Consider the following 22439-nt stretch of genomic DNA (forward strand, 5'->3'; position numbering starts at 1 on the left):
TCATTATTTTCCTTTCTTAAAACTTTATTGCCAAGTGTAGGCTCAAGAAAAACACAAATGATAGGCATTCTTTTTTCTTTTCTTAAGACTTTCTTACCAATCTAGACTGAAGAAAAACACAAAACGATGAGGGCATTGGAACCCAACAGCTGGAATGCTCTGAGCAGTAAAATATGTCATGTATCTGCATGTGTTGATTCCACTCCAATCCTAGGAATAAAGCCTTGATGAGTCTGGAAAAGTGACAATCATGTCCACTTGAGATTTGAGACATTGTAATTGATTAAAAGGGTATTGTGGGGGCAATTCCAAATCAAGAATGTTGTCCCTCAAATCAAAGGTGGGGAATTCAGCATGGTTATGGGGGGCCATGACATCTACCTTATTATTTGTTTCGCCAATATTTTTCTTCTCATTATGTTTTTGCAGTGAGCAATTGAGTATCTAACTTGTAAAGGGTGTACAAAACAATTTACAGTTGCACAATTCTGAAACATTTCATGGAATCATTATACTACAATACTAGATTGTTGTTAAGCATGCTAGACATACAGACATAGAAGATGACCTTTTTCTCTTTTTCTTTTCTTTTTCCTCCCAATCTTTTATATGGACCCAAATCTACCAACCCAAGAAGGAAATTTACAAGGGCCATGCAGGCAGACAAATTAGAAGTTGATTTATTGCATACACAGTACCAACATAATAGTGAAATGATCAGACAACAGACTCAGATATCCATATTGGCTCTACCATGATGAAGAGTAAACAGCAACAATAGCCTACTGCAAGAACTCTCTTGGATCAGTGACATAACCAGTCAAAGCAGATGCTGCTGCTGTATACGGAGAAGCAAGATATATTTGACCTTCTTTGTGTCCCATCCGACCGGGGAAGTTTCTGTTGGTTGTTGAGACACAAACCTGAATTGACGTAGTCCTCAAAATGGTTAAACATTGCAGAAATTGATCGCACAGATCAATCAACAAGAGAATAACCAGTTAAAAGCAGTTGACAGAATGCACTTGAAACAAGAAAGTTTGAAACTTACCATTGGTTCATTCATGCGTGCATAGGTGTCTCTAGGGCCTCCCATACAAGCGCTGCAGCCAGGACTTGCCGGCGTGTCGCAACCAGCTTCTTCGAATATCCGTGAGCAAGTTTTGCCACCAGATCCTGGTACTGGGATGCTATATACATCCATCCAAACCTGATAAATTTTACAATAAGAAGTTACACTGAGATTTGCAACAATTTCCATATCATCATTATTCTTGTATCGATCATAATAAGGGAACGCAGGATAGTAAGTGCACGATAATCCAGCATTATGAACCTTCTGGGTTGCAGGGACAAGAAAAGTGGGAACCTTGACCTTTTTACCCTGCACATTGAGCAAATCGATAGATCAAGCTTAAGAAGGGAGAAAAAAGGAAACCGGAAATCACTTAAATTGCCCTAGTGATGTCATTTCTGAGATTGACAAAGAGAAATGAGTCTTACTGAAGCAAGAAAAACTTTTGCTGCAGCCGTAAAATCTTCTGTTTTTCCACCAGTACAGGATCCAATGTAGACCCTGTCAATTTTCACATCTTTGCATTCTCTTGCTAAAGCACGATTGTCTGGAGAATGAGGCTATGAAAAAGAAACAAAAATTTGAATCCAAGAATTATCAACTTCTTACTAGAGAATATTGAGAACCAAAGGAATTTTAACTTGCCACTTTATACGCATTCATTAAATAGAATCACACACCTTTGCGACCAAGGGTTCCAATTTTGAGATATCAAATCTGTACTCTGAAAGGAATCTAGGAGCAAAAGAAAGCATGCCATCACAAAAAAGCACTCTATATTTAAAAGAAACATGTCCATACATTCTGCTGTTAACTAATTGATATGATTATATTCTTCTCAGTAAGTGCAGTCCAAAGACAAAGTTACAGAATATCAACGTTATAACTATAAAATATTTAAGATTTCCAATTATAATATATGTACATATGAATGTTTCGAATTGTTTCTTTAGTTAACACATAAACAAAAGAGTGAATCTGTATTTGGTTCGATTGCTTTTCAACTTTAAATATGACATATCTTTTCAATGAGCATTGGTAGTTTACATTATTATAGTAAAATTAATTACATTGCGATTACGAGACCAATTTTTGGTGATACATATTTAAAGTTGAGTGTATTATTTTGTGGTATGTCCTGATAAAATCTACCTTGCTTGCTCATCACTGTAAACTGGTTCATAGGGAACAGATGTCTTATCCTGCGCATAACAGAAAATAACACTTTTCACATTATGCAGTTGATTAAGTGGACATAAATCTAAGCAGTGATAAAAATTACCTCAAGATACTTGAATGTAGTGCTATCAGCAGGGATGACCCCATTCTTTCCTCCAGCTTCAATAACCATGTTACATAATGTCATCCGCTCTTCCATCTGAAAACAAACAGAATAAACCAAGAAAATGATATGTGGATTTGATTTTAGCAACTGCAGGAAGAAATTGAGCTATCACACGTTGTTTTTGAAAGAGATACTAGAGTTCACTCACGCTTAAACTCTCAACAGTCGTGCCGATAAATTCCATTGATTTATATGTTGCACCAGACACAGATATTTCACCAATAATCAGTGAAGTGAATCATTTTCGCAGGTATCACATAACGGATTCATTTTCAAAGCACTACAGGGAAGGAAAGAGATAGCTCAAGTTCAATTGAACTCACTTGCAAAATCAAGTCTTTTGCAAGCAAATAATCAGGCATTTCTCCGTCTATTACAAATCTCAGAGTTGGTGGCACCTGGGATTTCAAGAACAGAAGGAAACCATAAGAAAATCAATGGAAGCAATAACCTTGAAGAATATATAAAACGCAGGAGTCTATAGACAATAGACTATAGTAAGCGAGGCTTTAATAAAGCAAAAATAAGTTTATGAACCTTGAGCAGGAGCTTTCCTGTGCCCAAAACAAAACCTGCATCAGTGATACCAATTCCAGTAGCAAATTGGCCAAATGCTCCAGCAGTGCATGTGTGAGAATCTGTCCCTAACAGAACCTGAGACCAGTAATGAATGATTACTTATGATCTTGAATGTAAAGGGTATACAATTTGACAATTCAACAACTCTATTAAAGAATCAAACCTCTCCTGGCCTACAGTGACCTTCTTGGGCGAGTGCAATATGGCATACCCCTTTGTAATCTGAATTAGCCTGCAAAGTCAGGAAATGAAAATGCTGCTTCAATGTGAATAAAAAGGCCATTAAAATAAACCTCTCAGAATAATATGCAATTAATTTAAAGTATAGAATGATGATAGCATACCTTGAAGTTACTAATATCCTTGATATCATAGAAGTGCTTTATATTTTGTTCCAGGCAGAATTCCCTCAATATATCCACATTTCGGTTAGCAAGTTTATCAGCTGTGAATATATAATGATCTGGTATGACCACAACTTTCTCATGGTCCCAAACCTTCAATGTTCAATAAAGCAAGTCAGGTACATACTTGGAAAGAATGCAAGAATGCCTGCACAATGCCATGACCTTATAATCATCTGATTAAGCAGGTTCAAGCAGGAACAATTAAATTACTAACACGACTAAAACATTCTAGCCATATCAAGAACACAAATAAGCAAAAACAGTTCAATACCTTAGCATTCTCTCCAAACTCTCTCTTGAATATTGCAAAAGAACCTGGGCCACAAACATCATGGGTCATCAAGATATCAACGTTTACCCAAACATTCTCACCTGGGCCCAACTGAGGCTTCTCAGATGCCCTGGCCAAGATTTTCTCTGTCGTTGTCATTGCATTCTTCACCTACACGTCCGCAAAAGAAATCCATTACACAACAACGCATCAACCAGTAGCAGAATCAAAGAAACAGCAGTGACTGCAGTGTTTATTTTAGGTGTTGGGTCACTGAATGGCAATCTGACCCCAACAACTAAATTAATCTACTTGATAAACCAAAAATGTTAGCAATTATTGATTCTAACAGTTACTTTGTCCTACCAACTAGTTGATTATTTTAGTCTTACTCAAAATTTGGTCTATATTACCCTTTAAAAACTCCATTTTACTTGCATCTCCTAGATGTTTTGAATTAATTCACCTATATCAATATTTTTGTTGATCCTCAAAATTCAACAGATACCAAGAATCAATTAATGAAAAAAGAGTAAAAAAGAAAAAGAACATGCAAATTTACAAAATCCCTTGAAAGAAATAGCTTAGTAACACTAGCTACAAGTAAGGGAAAAAAAAAACAACAGAGCCAGTGGTGGCAGGCTTGCGCTCTGATTGCTGAGGGGACACGACTGCTACTATTCTTTTGAAAATTGATTTCTTGCATTTGAGAACATAAACTGATGGTGATGGTGAACTCAACCGAGAGAGACCGAGATCCTTCTGCTGCACAGAAACAATATATTAAAAGCTTAGTGAAAAGTAAGCGAAAATTACAAGAGAGCAGCAGTTGGATCAAACTTGTTTATGCTTGAAAATCAGCAGGGAAAACAAAAGCAGCAATAAGATTAGAAAGATTAGTAAAGTTTAGAAATATGTTAACACAGTAACCTTGTTAATAATAAAAGATGAGGCAGGAACAGGGGTGGTGGAAGCCATGATATTGGTATTGGTGACTGAGTTAAGGTTTGCAATTGCCTACATAAATTTTTGATGGGCAAGCAAACTCCATACGGCTCTGTTAATAAACTAGGTACCTGTAGCCTTAATGTGCTTGATGGTGGACCATCTGGAAATATTTTGTTGAATATGTGATGTCATATGTTTTAAAGAATGGTACTGTGCAGTCCTATTTAATCAGCGTTTGCTGTTTTGAGCACTGTCTGTGCAGTTTCGTAGCAATTCTTCTCGTCTTTTTTGGTTTACTACAATAACAAACTGAAAATACAACTGAATGCTCCTAAGCAATCAAGAGAAAACAACTAACCTGTATAATACTAGTGATTAAAAGAATTGCTGCACTAGAATCACTATATCTCTCATCCCAGAACCTATACATGATACTCTCCCTTATTTTATAGAATACTTCTACAGGTTGAACTCTTTTCTGTTGAAAATAAATCATATTCCTAGCCTGCCATAAGGAGTAGATAGCTGAAACAAAAGCAGATCTTCTCATTCTTCTGAGAAGTGATTTTCCCCTGGCTTTTTGACAGAACCAGGAGATTTCTCATTGCCAAGAGAAGGCACTTATTCTGATACCACAAGCTGAGAACAGTATTCCAAACTTCCTTAGAGAAGTGACAAGCAAGAAATATATGAGGAATAGATTCAGGGCAACTTTGACAAAATTCACAAGTGTGTACAGATATAACTCCCCGCTTCACCAATCTATCCATGGTAACCAATCTTTTCCTGAAACACAGCCAAGTTATGAAGTTATGTCTAGGCACTTGGTTTTTATCCCCAGATACTATCATATACTTCAACAACCCTAAATTTGCCATCTCTGTTTAGCTTTAGTTGAACTTTATTTTAAATTTGATCCTAGCAATTCTTTGCTTTCATTATTTTATCTTCAATATCTCCAGGAGACCTGGAGATGGTGAATGGATGGATTTATTGATCCTCAGATAGATGATGAAGTAGAGATTACAACTCCATTATGCTGAATTCTTATCAAGAAAGACAAACACCAAGTAACCTGTTTTTCTCGAACGGAAACACAATAAGGACCAATTTACGTGCACGAACTCTAATTCTATTCTCCAGTAATTACCTGGTTCCTGTTGGATTGATGGTTACGTAAACATTACAAGTAATAAAGGCAAAGCAAAAATTCATTCCATCCCATAGCGTAAATAAGCTGCTTAGTCATCAAGGCGTATGAAAAGGCCAATACGCCATGAACACGATTGAAATTCTTACTCTTGGTATCAAAGGAAATGGTGAGTTAATATCAACTGTTAGGCTTGGGCAGCTGGCATTCTTTGCTTGAATGGAAAAGCTGCAGTTTTCCGGAGAAAGCAAACCAATATCTTCCTCAGTTGAGGATTCTGTAAGTAGATTCTCCAAAAGCCAATGGCGCAAACGTTCCACTGCCTTCAATTGTTCAGCTACATTTTCAGTTAAGCCTTTCAGGAAAGACATTTCGACTCATCTTCACAATCATCTTATGCAGGCGGTTGAAGAGGAATAATTCTTTGGACACAGTTTCACACCGAGCACCAAGTTCTTATTACCTTTTCAATATGGAAAATAAACCGTATGCCAGACATTTCACCACTGCTTTAAAGTCGCAGATGTTCGATTCAGGAAAGCCAAAACTTATTACCAGGGTCAAAAGTCAAGGTAAAATCAATAGATTAATTTTTTTCCCTTCAAAGAAACAACATACAGATCAGCATTATTTTCGTTCATTTAGCTTTTGTGCTCAATTTCTCAGGTATGTGCGTGAATTAATTCCATTTCCCTGGGTGGGCGTAGAGAAGTTGCAGACAGTTAAATATTAGAGATGTGAGTTTCTGCTGTAGTAAGCAACGCTACTGCAAATTGGTAATGTCTTCTGCCATTTATTGTACACGCATTATACTGCATATATCATATGCCTCGAAACGAAAACAGTATTACATTGACTCAGCACAAACGCAATACCAACCTAACAATCTTAGACAGACCCAGATATCTACTTTGGGACTCGATTTTGGAAACTGTCCAACTCAGTAAAATACTCAGATATCTACTCTGGCTCCACCATTTAAGTTGTTGCAAGAAGTGTAGTGTGTCAATAAAACAGCAATAGCCTATTGCAAGAACTCTCTTGGATCAGTAACATAACCAGTCAAAGCTGATGCAGCTGCTGTATAGGGCGAAGCAAGATAAATCTGGCCTTCTTTGTGTCCCATCCGACCAGGGAAGTTTCTGTTTGTCGTTGAAACACAGACCTGCAATGACGTAGCCCTCAAAATGGTTAAACAAATAGCAGTATCCAGGCATTGCTTATCGACTTGATGATAAACTATTCTCTCTTTCCCAATTCAGATGCCAGAAAATCATGTAATCTCAAATGAGGTCCAGCAAATGGAGAGCATCCTTTCTTTTCCAGAACATGCATACAAAATGTTGGAGGACGTGGTGCTTAATCATATTAGCTATTGCAATAAACTTTTACTGAGAATGTCATTGTACATTTGACAGAACAATAAGGCATAACAATTATGAAGCTAAATTGACAGACTAGGACTGGTCATTTACAATTCAGGAATAAAGTTGAAGCTAAAAGAGATATTAACAACCAGGAATAGACATAGAGGTGAGCCACATAGGAAGAGAATCAGAATTTAACTTACCATTGGTTCGTTCATTCGTGCATAGGTATCTTTAGGGCCTCCCAAACAAGCACCACAACTAGGACTTGCAGGCGTGTCACAACCAGCTTCTTCAAAAATCTGAGAGCAAGTTTTTCCACCAGATCCTGGTACAGGGAGACTATAGACGTCCATCCAAACCTGAAAATTTTATGATAAAAAACTACTGTTAACCTTTTAACACACTTATTTCCATCAAGATAGAGATATCCCTCATAGTCAGTGAATCCAGACTACTCAGACCTAAGCACACAGTAAGGCAACACTACACACCTTTTGGGTAGCAGGGACAAGAAACGTTGGAACCTTGACCTTTTTACCCTGCACATAAAGCAAAAAGATAATGAAGCTTGAGAAGAGAAAGACATACACAGCAACGAAAATGTTATAATGAATGCTTTACAAGTAAAATGAATCTGATTCTAAAATACTCTTCGTATTCAACTATGGCAGTTGAAAGTGGAAGGCGCATCCAAGTTAGCTACTGAAAATCAAAATTACATAAAATTTACTCCTAGAATGAGAACATTCTGTGAAGAAAATATGACATGCACATGTTGAAAGACAGAGAATATGCATGCCAATGCTTACATTGAGTTGGGTTAATATATTTTGGACTTCTAAGGTATAGAGACCAAGTTAGAGCAAATTGCAAAGGTAAAAAAGAGACTGATCATGAATAATTTCAGCGAAACAGAACCCAATGAATAATATAATTAGCAACGATAACAACATAATAAAAACAAATGACTCTTACTGAAGCTAAAAAAACTTTGGCTGCTGCCATAAAATCCTCTGTTTTCCCACCAGTGCAAGATCCAATGTATACTCTGTCAATTTTGACATCTTTGCATTCTCTTGCTAAAGCACGGTTATCAGGAGAATGAGGCTGCAAAATTACATGGGAATGTCAAATATTTTACTAGGGAATTTACTCAAGTCTACAGGAGTTTTAGAACCCTTATATGCATAATTCGCTGGGAAATAAATGAAATCACACACCTTTGCGACCAATGGTTCCAATTTTGAGACATCAAATCTATACTCGGAAAGAAACCTAGAAGCAAACAAAATAATAAGAACAAAAACAAAAATCAGCACAAATGAAAACCACAAGCACATATTCAACTTGAATAAGTTAAAAGCTTAATTTCATGGTGCCAGAAATTTCAATGGCATTTAAAATATACTTATTTAACTATAGTTTCATTCTTTCCACTTGGAAAAAGTTTCCAAACCATATATGAGTATAAGCATAATATCTGTAACCTGAGTTAATTGAGATCCAAAGCTAACCTCAGAGGATAAAACATCGAGTCAGTCCATATAGATGGTTTAAAAACTCAAAAAAAAAAACTTATGGAATCCTTATTCTGTTTCAAGAACTCAAAAGTTATTTACATGCTTTACCTAATAGAAGTCAAAAACATCTAAACAACTAAAATTTTATATTAAAATATAAATTTAGCTTAATTTATGTTCCTAACATATAAATCAATCAATTTGGCATGCAAGTTAAAATCAAACAAAGATAATGGACCTCTTATTTCTTAAGAATTCACTTAAATGTTTTCTACAACAACTTCACAATTGCATCCTTTTGCTTTTTTCATATGTAGACTAAAGAATTATTTTTCTACTGAATTCTAAAAATGGTACTTTTTGCAAAAAAAGAAAAAAATTAGACTTAAATAAAATATTGATTATTGTATTAATTGATAGTGGTACATGGAAAACTATCAATAAAAAAAGAATTCCTCGTTTAATATTCTGACTAATTTAAGAAAATTTTATAATTTTTTGAAAACTTAAATCAAATTAAAGTTTATAGTAATTAGAAATGATGACTAAAATTAATGTCTTTATTTTTATGTATATATGTTCATTAGATAGTCGAATTTCTTAATCTTAATGAGCTCCTCTAAAATCTATTTATCTAACGAGTTTTGCATTCAATAAAAATTGCATAGTGATAGTTCATCATCGTCACGTTGTGGCCATTACAGGCCCATTTACACTACAAGCAACCATGACCGTGATCAAAGCCACACCTTATGTAAATCCACACAGATAAATATCTATAGAATATCTAAAACTCAAATATAGATCCAAACTTCTCTAATTATTTAGGAGAACAATTACATAGAATAACTCTATTTGCAAATGATACGTGACAATTTCATTTTAGTTACAAATTGCATTTTTTTAAAGACACATGATTAAAGGCTCTTGATGACAAGGGATTGCCAGATTAGGTTGTTTAATGTGGTGACTCTAAAGTGGGAAGATTAACAGCTTTTCAGAACTCATCATTATTTAACATTGTTTCATCTGTCAAATTATATGTATACTAGCAAAACCTTTCAATTCATAAAACATAATGGAGAAGTAACCACGTTAAGTCCAAAACAATCTGGCTAGGACTAAGAAACCGAACTCTAATCTAAATCAAGTAGAGTCAGTTGTATAACCTTATTCAGAAGTCATTAGTTATAGAACCTACCTTGCTTTCTCATCACTATAAACTGGTTCAAAGGGAACAGATGTCTTATCCTGTGCACAGGAAAATAAAAGATAATAAGTCCTTGCAAGGAAAATTCTTTGCATCATATAATAAACAAAAATGTATAAACATGTGCCTTGAAAAAAAAAAAAAAAGAGCTGAGCAACAGTGTAAACTCCATCAATCAATACCTCAAGGTACTTGAATGTAGTGCTATCACTGGGGATGACCCCATTCTTCCCCCCAGCTTCAACAACCATATTACATAGTGTCATCCGTTCTTCCATCTAGTGCATGGGAAATAATCAGAACAACCAAGAATATAATATGCTGATGCAAGGCAAACTGATGCAGATAAGAATTGTCTGATCACACATTGTTAGTGCAACAGAAAGTAAAGTTTACTCACATTTAAACTCTCGACAGTTGTGCCTACGAACTCCATTGATTTATATGTTGCACCAGACACAGATATTTCACCGATAATCTAAAAAGAGACAATGACTTTCCAAAATATCAAAATCATAGAAGCAGAAGAAAAAGCTGTCATTTAAGGGCAGAGTGTGTGCCTGCTAAAGCAAGCAAATGTCTCAGAGCTAAGTAGACTCACTTGCAAAATCAAATCCTTGGCTAGCAAATAATCAGGCATTTCACCATCCATTACAAATCTCAGAGTTGGGGGCACCTGCAATTTTAGGATAAGTAAGAAAAGATAAATCAATAACTGACCAATGAAATATCAGATTTTATGAAACTTTTAATATAACACGATTTTGTGGAACTCACGACACCTACAGCTGGAAAAGATATGCATAACAAGCTCTAAACTGTTCAATATTAAGGTCTTATTCATTGTTTTAAGAACTTAAAAATCTATAGAAATTCTTTTAGAACTCCAGGATGCATGGCATAATGAACTGCATGAAACTGTGACTTCACACTTACAAACCTTAAGGAGGAGCTTCCCAGTGCCTAATACAAAACCTGCATCAGTATTGCCAATTCCAGTAGCAAATTGCCCAAATGCTCCAGCAGTGCAGGTGTGGGAGTCTGTACCTAATAGGACCTGAGGGCAGAAATGAATGAATAATTGCTGTTCTGGAATGTAAGGGATGAACTCTAACAATTCAGTGACTCTGTCAAGAGCCGCACCTCTCCTGGCCTACAATGGCCTTCTTGGGCAAGTGCAACGTGGCATACACCTTTATAATCAGGGTTAACCTGTAGAGCAAGGGAGTAAATGCCCCTTTAATGTCAGTAATAGGCCAGTAAAGTAAATATCCCAGAAAAGTTGATAACAAATTTTAGTTCAGCATATATATCATGAGACTGTACCTTAAAGTTACTAAGATCCTTGATATCATAGAAATACTTAACGTTTTGCTCCTGGCAGAAATCCCTCAAGATATCCACATTACGGTTTGCACGTTCATCAGTAGTGAATATGTAATGATCCGGTATAATGACAATTTTCTCGCGGTCCCAAACCTTCAATATAACAAGTCAGGTTGGTATTTTCCAGCATGCCAAAAGAAAATGTAGTGTTGGGGAAAAAAAAAAAGAAGAAGAATGGCAAGTATACATAAAATGGGAAGCAAAGGGAGGATTGCCAGGTATTTATAACTGCAGCTTTTCATAAAGGAGAAGGAAGAATACAGTTGCAGCCGGTTGTATGTAAACTTCGTTTCAGATATTACACACTAGTCACATTACAAAACTATGAACCTGCATGTTCAAATGCTCAGTAAAGCAACCGTTAATTGGAATTCAAACCGGATCCCCCTCAATGTGTAAGTTTAGCAAAAGTTAAAGACCAGGGGATTTATCAAATCACTAATTTTACACAAACAAATCAGCCATAACATCGTCACATATAAGCAAAAACAGTACAATACCGTGGCATTCTGTCCGAACTCTCTCTTGAAGATCCCAATGGAACCAGGGCCACAAACATCATGAGTCATCAAAACATCAACGTTAACCCAAACATTCTCACCAGGGCTCAACTGGGATTTCTCGGAGGCCCTAGCCAAGATTTTCTCTGTCATTGTCATTGCAGTCTTCACCTGCAAATCGTCAGAAAAGAATCCCATTACCAACAAAGCATCAAACAAGTAATGGAAACGATAGAATCGTGACTGAAAATCATAATTCAACATAAACGCATAAACAAAAAACCAAATTTTCTTTCCAAACAGATAATGAAATCAATGCAACAACTAAAGCAGCAAATTAAACAAAACCTAAGAAAAAAGAAATTAATATAAACTAAAAATGAGAAGAAACTAACAGAGCCAGTAGTGGCAGGCGTGCGTTCTGACTGCTGCGGAGCCATAACTGATACAATTTTCTTGGAAATTGATTTCTTGCATTTGGGAATAGAATAAAATGGCGATGACTGTGAAGAGAAAGCAGAGAGACCCAGATCCTTCTGTGTAACAATCAAATAAAAAGAATCAAATCTTTAGTTCAAAATATGCAAAACCCAGAAATAATCAAACTCGTACGAGCTCAAAAGAGGTAAGAAAAAAATAAAATAATAGAAATTAAACAATTTGAAGAGTATTAAAGCAAGTAAAGCAAAAACTTTAATCAAATATTTAGAAGTAAATAACCTTCTTGGTGATAAAAGATGAAGAGGGAGAAGTAATGGCAGAGGAAGCCATGATAGAAAAAGAGGGTTACACTAAACAGAGTTAAGGTTGAGAAAATCCTCTATTCTTTGTTTTTTCTCCTATTGATTGAGAAATGGAGGCGGCTGCGGAAAGCACGGTCCAGACGGCCTTTGAACTATCAGGATACTTGTGGCCTTCGTGCCTTTTAAATGTATTCTTTCCACGTGACTATTGTATTTAACTAATCATCTTTCTTCTACACCTTGGGAATACCTTGTTATTATTTTGATTTATAAACATTAATTTATAAAATAAAAATAAAAACCATTTTCAAATTTAAAATTATTATTTAAATAGAAAAAACCTAATAATTAGTATATATATATATATATATATATATATATATATATATATATTTACTTTTATAATGAAAATTATTACCTAATCAAAAAAATGAATATATCATAATATTATTTATATAATAAATTAAGTAAACATAAAAATTGATTATGGGTGAAAATATGTACACAAGTCAAGAACCTTTTTATTGCACAGAATTTGCGGGGAAGTCCGTAGCAGAAGTCGTCAAGGGGCTTGAATTGGGTAACAAATAGGCAAAGCCACCGCCATGGAAATAGAAAATAAAAGGTCTGGTAGGGGTTGGAGTGGAGAGGCGAAACGAGAGGACTTGAGCTTTTATCGAAATGGTGATATCAGTGGTTGTGACACCAATAATTGGTTTCTTTTGTTATGTAATTGACATTATTGTCTTCATTTTAGAAGGCTAGCTCTTTGTTAATTAAAATGTTTATAAAAGCTAGATTGAATAGACATAGGAATAGCCCTTGGACTAACACAATAGCTAACTTTAGCTAATAACATGGTTGCACGTACATTTAACGAAAAGCAAAAGAAAAAACATTAAAACTAGAATAAAGACGATGAATGTCCTCCAAAATCTGAAGAAACTGCTGGTAACCGTGCACATTTTGAGTAAGGCTATTAACGAGATTAAGGAATCACTCTCCACCATAACATTTATCCATTGCAAAGAGGCAAGAACAATCAGAGTGTCAACCTTTAGCATCCTCTGGTTTGCACTTCGTCTGCGTTATTTTTTATATTAGTTACAGGACTTTCCCTTCATGATAGCAAAGGACAGCCCTCGATCTTTCATAATGGTTACATCAGTATTCAACAAGGGTGCTGCCCATCTACTATTCTCATTCACATTGACATCATTTGTAACACGGCAGAAGAAAGCCATGCGGGCTTCTGTCTGTAATCCAACTTGAAGGACAATTTACACACACAATCATTTATTTGCTGCTAATAATTGCTTTTGCATAAAATCTTTCATGTCCTTGATGAGCAAAGAAGACACAGGAAGCTCAGGATAAGCATAAAATGCATGGAAAGTGTCAGAATACTCGATCAAATATGCTTCTTTTCCATATTTCTTCAGTCCCTCGTAATACCTCTTTTGCCAGTCCTTCAATGGATCAAACCCTGCAACAAAAATAACACTCGCAGGAAATTCCAGTCCCGAAATATCAACCGAATTACAACCGGAAACATTTGCGGCAGGATGGTCCCTGTCCGACCCTTCTGGCAAGAAAGCCTTCCACATCCAGTCTGTACGCTCGATATTAACGAATGGAACTTGGCCGTCAAGAGTTATCTCAGATTCAGTTCGTTCTTCTCCTCCAAAAAATGGCTGGATTAGCATAGCTCCTATGAGTTTTATACTGCGAAATTCATGTTTTCTGGCTCTTACCATAACATGATAAACTATATTGCCTCCTGCACTGTCTCCTGCAAGAAAACAATGTTTCAGATTGGCATGACTTGGAAAGCCTTCAACTCCGGTTTCATCTATGAACTTTATAGTATCGAAACAATCTTCGTATTGGGCCGGATAACGATGCTTTGGAGCAAGCCGATAGTTGACCGAAATGATAATGGCTGAGAGCTCACGAGCAAGTTGGTCGCAGAAGTAATTATAAGGCCTTGAATGAGGTGACATATAGCAAAAGCCACCACCGTGGAAGTAGAAAATAACCGGCATGGTAGTATCTCCTGCGGGAGTAGGAGTATAGAGGCGAAACCAGAGGTTGCGAGCTTTATCAACGCTGACGTCGGTAGTTGAGACACCATTGATTGGTTTCTTGGATGGAAATGATTTGAAATCGAAGAAATTCATAAGAAATCGATTGATAGTGCCATTGGAACGACGGGAGATGTCAAAGCCGAGGCAGAGAGCGTACATGGAGAGCCTGATCTTCCATGGAATATCAAGATTCTGAAGATCTTGAGTCATTTTCAAGTACTGGAAAAGGCCTGTACTTGTTATCTATATACTCTCAGCCTAGAGAGCAGGAAAAAAAAAGATTAAAAAAAAAACAAACAAACAGACGGATCTAAGATTAAAGGAGATAGATGGTAGTATCAATTATTCCTATTAATAATACATTGAAGAGTAAGGATGGGGAGGAAGAGAAGCATTAATTATTGTCGGTTGAAAAAAGATAGTGGAGCCATTCAACAAGTTGGCATGGATTTATTATTCCTTGCATTTATGAATGCAAGATGCATTATAATTGGTTAATTTGACAGTGAATAAAGCAGCTCGCCTATGGGATCAATTTGGATTGGAGCAAGTTCTATTATATATAGAGCAATAATTTCTCGCCAAGAAACTAAAACTACATAATATTAATACTTCTATCTATAATGGGTTAAATGAATTGCACGAAACTGCAGAGGGATACTATGCAGCAGCAAGCATAAAAGAAAATGAAAAAGAAATTCTTCAACTCCATGGATCAGGATGGAGATCGTAGAATAAGCCTGCATGAATCCTTGAAACTAAGCTTTAGAAAGACAGCAAAAAGCAGCAGCAAAAGTGAATCAGATATAACATATGTACTTAATTCATTATTAGTTTCTACTATAAATTGCCATTGTAGTCGAACCATTATTACTTGATGGTTGATGCAGGCAATCATTCTTGAGTCCAATTCAATGGCATCAAAACCACTGCTCTGCATCCACCCAAACTGGTCGGTAAACCGCAGCTTGATACGTATTCTCTAAACAAAAACTCTGGTTCAAAGATTTGATTGTTTCTCGCTGAACAGTTATATTAAAGCGTTTAGTAAAAATTTAAGAAACAGCCTGTATAATATAGTATTTTCTTATCAGCTAATAGCTGATTTGATTTTTTTTATTTATTTAGACACTATTATCCTTGTTAAAACTTATTAACAATAACTTACTTTAAATTTAAATTATATAATAAATTTTTTATATTTTAAAATAAATAATTATTATTTTGAAATTATTGTTAATAGTTAAATAACTATAATATTTATAATTATGGTATTTTGAAATTAAAGATTTTTATTAATAGAATTTAAATTTATTTTCTATTTCAAATTATTTTTATAAATATTTTTAATAATAAATATAATTGAGCTAAAAAAATTAACTATAAACATTTTAATTATTATAAGTTATTTTTATTAATTTATATCATTAGATATAATATAATAATTTTATATTTAACGATAAATTATATTTTCAATGGCCATTTAACATACTAACAGCAACTGTTATTAAAATTCTGTCAAATAGTTTAATTTATCAATCATCAGCTATCAGCTACCAGCTACATTGATCAGTTGAACCAAACAGTTATAAAGGTCTATCTCACTTTTAACTTCAATATTATTTTTAAATTCTTAGATTCTTAATATATTTACATCATTGATAAATAGAAACATGAAGTATTCATATCTTTTCTTCTTCTCCGATCCACCCCCTATCGGATTATACTTATTATTGTTATGGTGACTAATTCCACTATTTGTTTATTCTTTTACTTAATTCATTGCCAAGTCAATTTGTAAAATAAGTTAATAACAAAGGAAACTTCAGTGACAAGTAATTTGGAAATGGTCAAGAAATGGTGAATATAACAAATGCCATAACCCACACCATTTCTTCCAGATTAAAGAGGCTTCAAACAGACATGAAATGATGTCCAGAAACATGGAGGAGATTTCAGAGACTGCTATTGCATGCTACGCAAACCTGTCAAGCAGGGAGAAGAGACTTGCCAAAAAATTCTTCCAAGCAATGGATACAGATGGAGATGGCAAAATCAGTTTCGAAGAGTATGAACAGTATATTAAGACAAGGAAAGGGTTTAAAACAATTACTTCTCCTGATTTCTTCAAAAAGCTAGACAAAGATGGAAATGGGACCTTGAGTTTTGATGAATTTATCACTCTTCACTACGTATGCTCAAGTGAAAGAGTCTACTTTTGTGATGAGTGTAAAGTTTTTTTAGCCGGAGTTTACTTCACTTGTGTCCAATGCTTCAATGGTTCTGGTAATACGTATGATCTTTGCTGTTCTTGTTATCATGACAAAGATATCAATCATCACAAGGATGCTGTGTTTCTTGATAATTACACCTTACTGCAAGCTTTGAGGGAGCAAAACAAGGCTTCTGGAAGTCAGGTAAAGAATATTAGAAATTGTAGTTAATCTTTGTTCAAATTTTAAACAAATATTTATCATTAATTGAGTTTCTTGGAATTACTGGCTAATCAGGTTTTTCTGCTATTGATTTCGTTTTTCAGAGAAAAAGTGGAGTTTCAGGGAGAGCTGCACTTGCAAACTTTGGTGTTTCAACTATTTCTACAGGTCCAAATTTTGGTTTTTCAAGTACTTTTACAGGAACAGACTTTGGTTTTTCAACTATTTCTGATTCTGGCGGTGCCTCAGGTTGCCACCAGTGATACACTCGAATATTTATAATTAGTTGGTGTAATTTTATTTTTGAATCGAACAGTTCTTGTATTATTTTACTTTATTTCCATAAAAACATAATGAGCCATCGATTGTTGTTTTTTACATAATTCGGTTTATGAAGTAATTAACTTTAATTAATTTACACCCACTTTTAGCCTGTTAGGGACGCAATGGGGCAAGGATTTCATGTTCTCAGTGGGGAACTGCCCTGATCGGAGCAGAAAAATCCTGAAATCTTCCCCCACAACACAAGAATGGGGATGGGAGGAAATAGCTCTCCTCTCCATGACCAGACAAGGGCGGAGATATATACTCCCGGGCCTGTGAGGATCCCCATTCCTTGGTGCACACCAAACCCAAAATTAAATATATTTTTTCTATTATGTTTATAGTAATTAAATACATAGTTTACATAGGAAGATATGTTTATTTTTAAGATATATAATTATATGATTGATGTTTATATTTATTATGGTAATATATTATATTTTATTTTATTTTAATCTAATATAATTTAAGTATATATGTATTGTAAGTAAAATATCTAAAAAGAAAAAGCAGTAATTGGGTCCCAAAAGGATGGGGATGGATTCCTTTTTCTCTTTGTAAAATTTTATTTTTCTCTCCATTAAGTCCATGGAAATATAAATAAAATTATTTTATATTTACTCTAATATTTGATTAAAAATTATTTAAAAATTCATTTCATTTAAGAGAAAATACATGAAAAAAAGAATAAAATTGAAATAATATAATTGAAAAAAATATTTTAATATAATAATATATATATATATTAATTTATTAACGTAAAATTCATTTAGAAATTCAATCTATTTAATTAAAATTTAGTTTAAATATAATTAATTTTATAAATTTAATTATATAAGATTTTAAATTAATTTTTACTTTAACTAAAACACTTAAATTTTAAATTTACAAGTAAATTTCATAGATTTTATAGATTTTCAATTAAACACAATGTTAATAATAATTTTTACATTATCCAATTTGATTGATTATATGGCCTTTTTTGTATGTTTGAATGATAGGCCAAAATTTTCATATTGTTAATATATTGACATATTTATTTATCATTACAGGAAAAGAATATCACATAAATCTATTATATTATTTTTCTTGCGGGAGATTTGCATTTGACATTTATGAGAGGAACACAGATTTATGTTTTATTATTTAAATCTGGTGTTTTATTATTAATCTTTTAATGAATACATGTTATAATTGAACTTTTAGAAATGGATGAAAAATATTATTTGATGTGTGTATATATGTTTCAGATTTTTCATTCACCAATGACATGATCTCCAATGTATACAAATAGACCTCATTTTATTGTTAGAGATTGGGATAACCTCATATTAAATTTTGTTTCAATTTTATAGTGAAAATGAAGAAAATATTATGCCTCGCTTATGACTTCACCATGTGTTTCACTTATAATATATTTACAATCAGCAATTATTATTTAAACTCGTCTATCAGATATGATTTTAATAATAAGAAAAAAAATAAAAAAAAAGTATAAATAATAATAATTATTTTTTTAAATTAAATTGAAATAAATTTATACACTACATCATAGAGTATTTATTCATGAAAGCTAATTAGATAAGTTATTGACTGTATTGCAAATGTATATTGCAAGTGTAAGAGCCGAGTGTAATTTATGCAAGAGTTAGACATGACAAGAATTAAAGAAAACTGAATAAAGCAAACTCGGGGCAAGCAGCCATAGGCAAGACTCTTCTTGGCCAGCAAACTCCAATCCTGTCATTGGGTAGCATTTGATGAACGCCAACTCTCATTCCTCAATCATGCATGCAGCTAGGAAGTTATATCCTGGGATTTCCATGTATAAATCCTAGGTAATTTGGTCAACATATTATATCCCATAGATTCTCCAAGCTGCAAGCAACTCATTCTTGATTAAAAGAAAAGGCTCAACAATTAAATAAATAAGGCATTTGAAATGGAAAATCAATTAGATACAGGGGAGAGCTTGTCCATTTGTTTACGCAAAGTTATATTGAAATGGCTTCTATTTTGGACTGAGTCTTCTTCAAGACCCCTTGTTTTTTTTTCTCAGAGGCTTGCCATCACTTCAGCTTTTAGATTATATCCTCATTTTGTTAGTTTATTACAACATAATTAGTTGCTCTTGACTAAGTACAGTATTTCTTTTGCCCTTTAGTATTATTGCCGAGTCAAAAAATTTACTAGTCATTTGATTTGACAGGAAGAAAGAAACTTCCAAGTACTTCCAACGCCCATCGCCCACAGCTTTCCTTACAGATAAAAGGGCTTCACGCAGACATGACAGAACCATGTCCAAAAACAATGGAGGAGATATCAGAGACTGCTAAAGCTTACTACGCAAACTTGTCAGACAGGCAGAAGCGACTTGGGAAAGAATTTTTCCAAGCAATGGATACAGATGGAGATGGCAAAATCACGCTCGAAGAGTATGCGCAGTGCATTAAAGAAAAGAAAGGGTTCAAAACAATTTCTTCTCCTGATTTCTTTAAAAAGCTAGACAAAGATGGAAACGGGACGCTGGATTTTGATGAATTTATCATCGTTCACTACATATGCTCCACCGAAAGAGTTTACTTTTGTGATGAGTGTAAAGTATTTCTAGCTGGAGTTTACTTCACTTGCGTTCAGTGCTTCAATGGCTCTGGTAATACTTACGATCTTTGCTCTTCTTGTTATCGTGATAAGAATATCAACCATCATAAGGATGCTCTGTTTCTTGATAATTACACACTACTGCAAGCTAAGAGACAGCAAAATAAGGCTTCTGGAAGTCAGGTAAACAATATTACAATTAAAAAAGTAATTCATCTCTTGTTGAAGTTTCAAAAACAAAGATTATATCATTAAATTTCTCGGAATAATTAGCTAACCAAGTGTTTTTCTTCTTTTTCTCCAGAGGAAAAGTGGAGCTTCAGAGGCAATCGCACTTGTTGAAACTACTTCTAATGTTGTCAGCTCATGCATCCAAATGTAGCAGTACTAATAGACTCCAATATTCAAGATTTTAGTTCATGTGGTTTTTATTCTTGAATTGAACAGTTTTTGCATTTCTTTTTCTTTTCAATTGTGGGTTTGCGCAATGGTTCTATGAGGTAGAAAAATGTATGGACAGAGTGAGTGTTACGTTATCCATAAACTAATAAATCAATTACATGGTTTCATTTATTAATTACTGTGAACAATTAATCGTTTTTAGCCGGTGTCCATAGCCCGGCTTATTAATGTAACGGACCCGTTTGTCTTCATCAGTAACACCGTCACCTTCACCAGAGCCATTGCATCAATTTTATCTCAACAAATCAAACTAGTAATTCTCTTGCCATACTCAAACGCAAATTCTCTTGCTGCCCCTTTCTCTTATCCACCTTTTGTCCTACTTAAGTTCAAAACGACAGCGTTTTCAATAACCATCACAGCAGCAGCAACAAAGAAAATATCTTTCTCAGTACTTCAGTGAGGTAAATTAAAGCCAACAAAACCAACAATCTCGAAACAAAGAAATCTTGTGTTTCAATTTCAGAATTGCTTTTCTTGGAGGAATTATAAAGAAATCTTGTCGTGTTTCACCTTAGATTTTGTTTTTTCTCACACTAAATCATCATTATTACCCAATGTAACAACACTGTCATCTTAAGATTGTAATGGAATCAAGTTTATAATAAGACTGGAGCGCAATTCTTTTGAAATAATTATTCTCACGATTAGTTTGAGTTGATTTATAAGTAACTCATTTATTATGTTTAAATGTATTTAATTAAAATCCAACTTGTTAAGTAATATATTAAAGAATTAAAAATAAAAATAAAAACTTGCTCTCCAAAGCATAAATGAGCTCCACTTATTAGAACTCGTAAAAAAATAAATCAAAAGATTCAATTAGTTTAAGCAATTATATATAAAGGACATTAATTTTGCGCTAATATTTTGAATAATATTAGCTAAATTTTTTCAGAACTCAAATATAAAATTCCCAAAAAAATGCAAAAAAAAAAAAAAGAATTCATTGGAAACTAATTTCATTGAATTAATTCTAATTAAAATTTAAATCTTGAACTTTACACTTTTTAATAATTTTATCTAATTGTTTCAAAATTTTAAAATAATTATTTATTCTTTTAATTTATTTTCAAAAATATTTTTTGATGACAATTTTTGAAATTTCACAGTAAAAAATATAATATAAGAAATCGAATGTGCTTAGTAAATGAATAATATTTATGAATAAGTAAAAATAGTTTATTCTATACTTAATAATATGACCATTAAAAAACTCATATATGTACATTCTTTCACATACATTACATTTAAATACAATTTTTTTTATCAACTCAATAATTTTTATGTTAATAAACATAATCGACTTGTCATTTATCTCATTGTAAAATTTCAAAAATTATTACCAACAAATATTCTTGAAAATAAATTGAAAGTATATATATATTTATTTTAAAATTTTAAACTAATTGAATAAAATTATTAAAAAATATAAATTTCAAAATTTAATTAGTAATTAGCCTTTCATTTTATATAAAGGTGTGCTTTCAATTTAAGCCTTAACTAGAAAATTATGCAAATACAATTTTTCATTTCATGGCTTAACAATTAGTTGCTATAAAGACAATTTTTGAACTCAAAATCTCTCATCCTCGCACAGCAGACAAGTGTTAAGAAACCAAAGTTTTCTTTTTTCACTTTTTTTTTTTTTTTATAAATTCAAATGTTGTATCAACTTGGATTTTATGTTAATAAATTACTTTTTTCCCTGATCTATGAAAACTTTGAAAGCCTTTTCTTTGCCTTTCTGTTTTTGGAACAAAAAGAAATGTGTTATGTCTATTATGATCTAAATGTTAGATTGTAAAGCTTATCTAATTTGTTATTGCTCGGCTTTTCATCTCTCCCTTGGCCCTTATTGTCCATGTTGCTGTTGCTCAACGTATTAACATTATTTTAAGTATAGATTTGTCTCATTTCTTTTCTTGCACATAGTGATGACCAAAATAATATGAAGATTGGTTGGATTCTTTTGCGAGATTAAGTTGAAATGGAGATTTTAAAGACTTTAAATGGGCAATGAAAT

General features: G+C 33.5%; 5 protein-coding genes across 10 annotated transcripts; 2 read left to right on the forward strand and 3 right to left on the reverse strand.

The window, feature by feature from the left end:
• Positions 1-471: 471 nt before the first annotated feature.
• Positions 472-6417, reverse strand: LOC8265722 (3-isopropylmalate dehydratase large subunit, chloroplastic). 5 transcript variants are annotated; one of them, XM_048379053.1, is made up of 15 exons: positions 4984-6417; positions 4302-4442; positions 3678-3848; positions 3344-3496; positions 3163-3231; positions 2958-3074; positions 2744-2818; positions 2569-2577; positions 2358-2453; positions 2228-2277; positions 1756-1810; positions 1504-1635; positions 1337-1384; positions 1052-1210; positions 472-923 (listed from the first exon to the last, which is right to left on the reverse strand). In XM_048379053.1, exons 1-15 carry the CDS (start codon positions 5173-5175, stop codon positions 783-785), a joined length of 1608 nt encoding a protein of 535 aa, XP_048235010.1. In that variant the 5' UTR covers positions 5176-6417; the 3' UTR covers positions 472-782. The 5 variants fall into 5 exon arrangements, with proteins under 5 accessions (XP_048235010.1, XP_048235014.1, XP_048235012.1 ...); XM_048379057.1 differs by lacking the exon at positions 4984-6417 and adding an exon at positions 4608-4903 and having other exon boundaries at positions 2569-2647; positions 2745-2818; positions 4302-4439; XM_048379055.1 differs by lacking the exon at positions 4984-6417 and adding an exon at positions 4608-4901.
• Positions 6418-6548: 131 nt separating this feature from the next.
• Positions 6549-12713, reverse strand: LOC8265721 (3-isopropylmalate dehydratase large subunit, chloroplastic). 2 transcript variants are annotated; one of them, XM_015724870.3, is made up of 15 exons: positions 12482-12713; positions 12157-12297; positions 11762-11932; positions 11202-11354; positions 11019-11087; positions 10816-10932; positions 10477-10551; positions 10276-10353; positions 10058-10153; positions 9867-9916; positions 8366-8420; positions 8121-8252; positions 7637-7684; positions 7346-7504; positions 6549-6940 (listed from the first exon to the last, which is right to left on the reverse strand). In XM_015724870.3, exons 1-15 carry the CDS (start codon positions 12530-12532, stop codon positions 6800-6802), a joined length of 1536 nt encoding a protein of 511 aa, XP_015580356.2. In that variant the 5' UTR covers positions 12533-12713; the 3' UTR covers positions 6549-6799. The 2 variants fall into 2 exon arrangements, with proteins under 2 accessions (XP_015580356.2, XP_002528344.2); XM_002528298.4 differs by having other exon boundaries at positions 12157-12294; positions 12482-12672.
• A 590-nt stretch (positions 12714-13303) lies between these two features.
• On the reverse strand, positions 13304-15125 carry LOC8265720 (probable carboxylesterase 18). The gene has a single exon (XM_002528297.3). It carries the CDS (start codon positions 14799-14801, stop codon positions 13797-13799), a length of 1005 nt encoding a protein of 334 aa, XP_002528343.2. The 5' UTR covers positions 14802-15125; the 3' UTR covers positions 13304-13796.
• A 1371-nt stretch (positions 15126-16496) lies between these two features.
• On the forward strand, positions 16497-17473 carry LOC125371088. The gene is made up of 2 exons (XM_048379058.1): positions 16497-17008; positions 17131-17473. The coding sequence occupies exons 1-2, from the start codon at positions 16520-16522 to the stop codon at positions 17287-17289; spliced, it is 648 nt and encodes a 215-aa protein (XP_048235015.1). The 5' UTR covers positions 16497-16519; the 3' UTR covers positions 17290-17473.
• Positions 17474-19575: 2102 nt separating this feature from the next.
• On the forward strand, positions 19576-20528 carry LOC8265718. The gene is made up of 2 exons (XM_002528295.4): positions 19576-20134; positions 20256-20528. The coding sequence occupies exons 1-2, from the start codon at positions 19637-19639 to the stop codon at positions 20331-20333; spliced, it is 576 nt and encodes a 191-aa protein (XP_002528341.2). The 5' UTR covers positions 19576-19636; the 3' UTR covers positions 20334-20528.
• Positions 20529-22439: the final 1911 nt, after the last annotated feature.

Source organism: Ricinus communis, chromosome 9 (assembly GCF_019578655.1).
Source record: "Ricinus communis isolate WT05 ecotype wild-type chromosome 9, ASM1957865v1, whole genome shotgun sequence".
In the NCBI taxonomy this organism is placed as follows: Eukaryota; Viridiplantae; Streptophyta; class Magnoliopsida; order Malpighiales; family Euphorbiaceae; genus Ricinus; species Ricinus communis.

Bases quoted from the DNA above. Each gene is read 5' to 3' on its own strand.
- LOC8265718 (XM_002528295.4), top strand. From the start codon at position 19,637: ATGACAGAACCATGTCCAAAAACAATGGAGGAGATATCAGAGACTGCT. The intron at 20,135-20,255 runs GTAAACAATATT...CTTTTTCTCCAG, and splicing joins ATAAGGCTTCTGGAAGTCAG to AGGAAAAGTGGAGCTTCAGA.
- LOC8265722 (XM_048379053.1), bottom strand. From the start codon at position 5,175: ATGAGAAGATCTGCTTTTGTTTCAGCTATCTACTCCTTATGGCAGGCT. The intron at 3,849-4,301 runs GTTGTTTTTTTT...GCGGACGTGTAG, and splicing joins AGCCTGCCACCACTGGCTCT to GTGAAGAATGCAATGACAAC. The intron at 3,075-3,162 runs GTTTGATTCTTT...TACTGGTCTCAG, and splicing joins GTCACTGTAGGCCAGGAGAG to GTTCTGTTAGGGACAGATTC.
- LOC8265721 (XM_015724870.3), bottom strand. From the start codon at position 12,532: ATGGCTTCCTCTGCCATTACTTCTCCCTCTTCATCTTTTATCACCAAG. The intron at 11,355-11,761 runs GTATTGTACTGT...GTTATATTGAAG, and splicing joins AGTTCGGACAGAATGCCACG to GTTTGGGACCGCGAGAAAAT. The intron at 8,421-9,866 runs GTAGGTTCTATA...GTTTGCTTCTAG, and splicing joins TATAGTGATGAGAAAGCAAG to GTTTCTTTCCGAGTATAGAT.
- LOC8265720 (XM_002528297.3), bottom strand. From the start codon at position 14,801: ATGACTCAAGATCTTCAGAATCTTGATATTCCATGGAAGATCAGGCTC.
- LOC125371088 (XM_048379058.1), top strand. From the start codon at position 16,520: ATGATGTCCAGAAACATGGAGGAGATTTCAGAGACTGCTATTGCATGC. The intron at 17,009-17,130 runs GTAAAGAATATT...TTCGTTTTTCAG, and splicing joins ACAAGGCTTCTGGAAGTCAG to AGAAAAAGTGGAGTTTCAGG.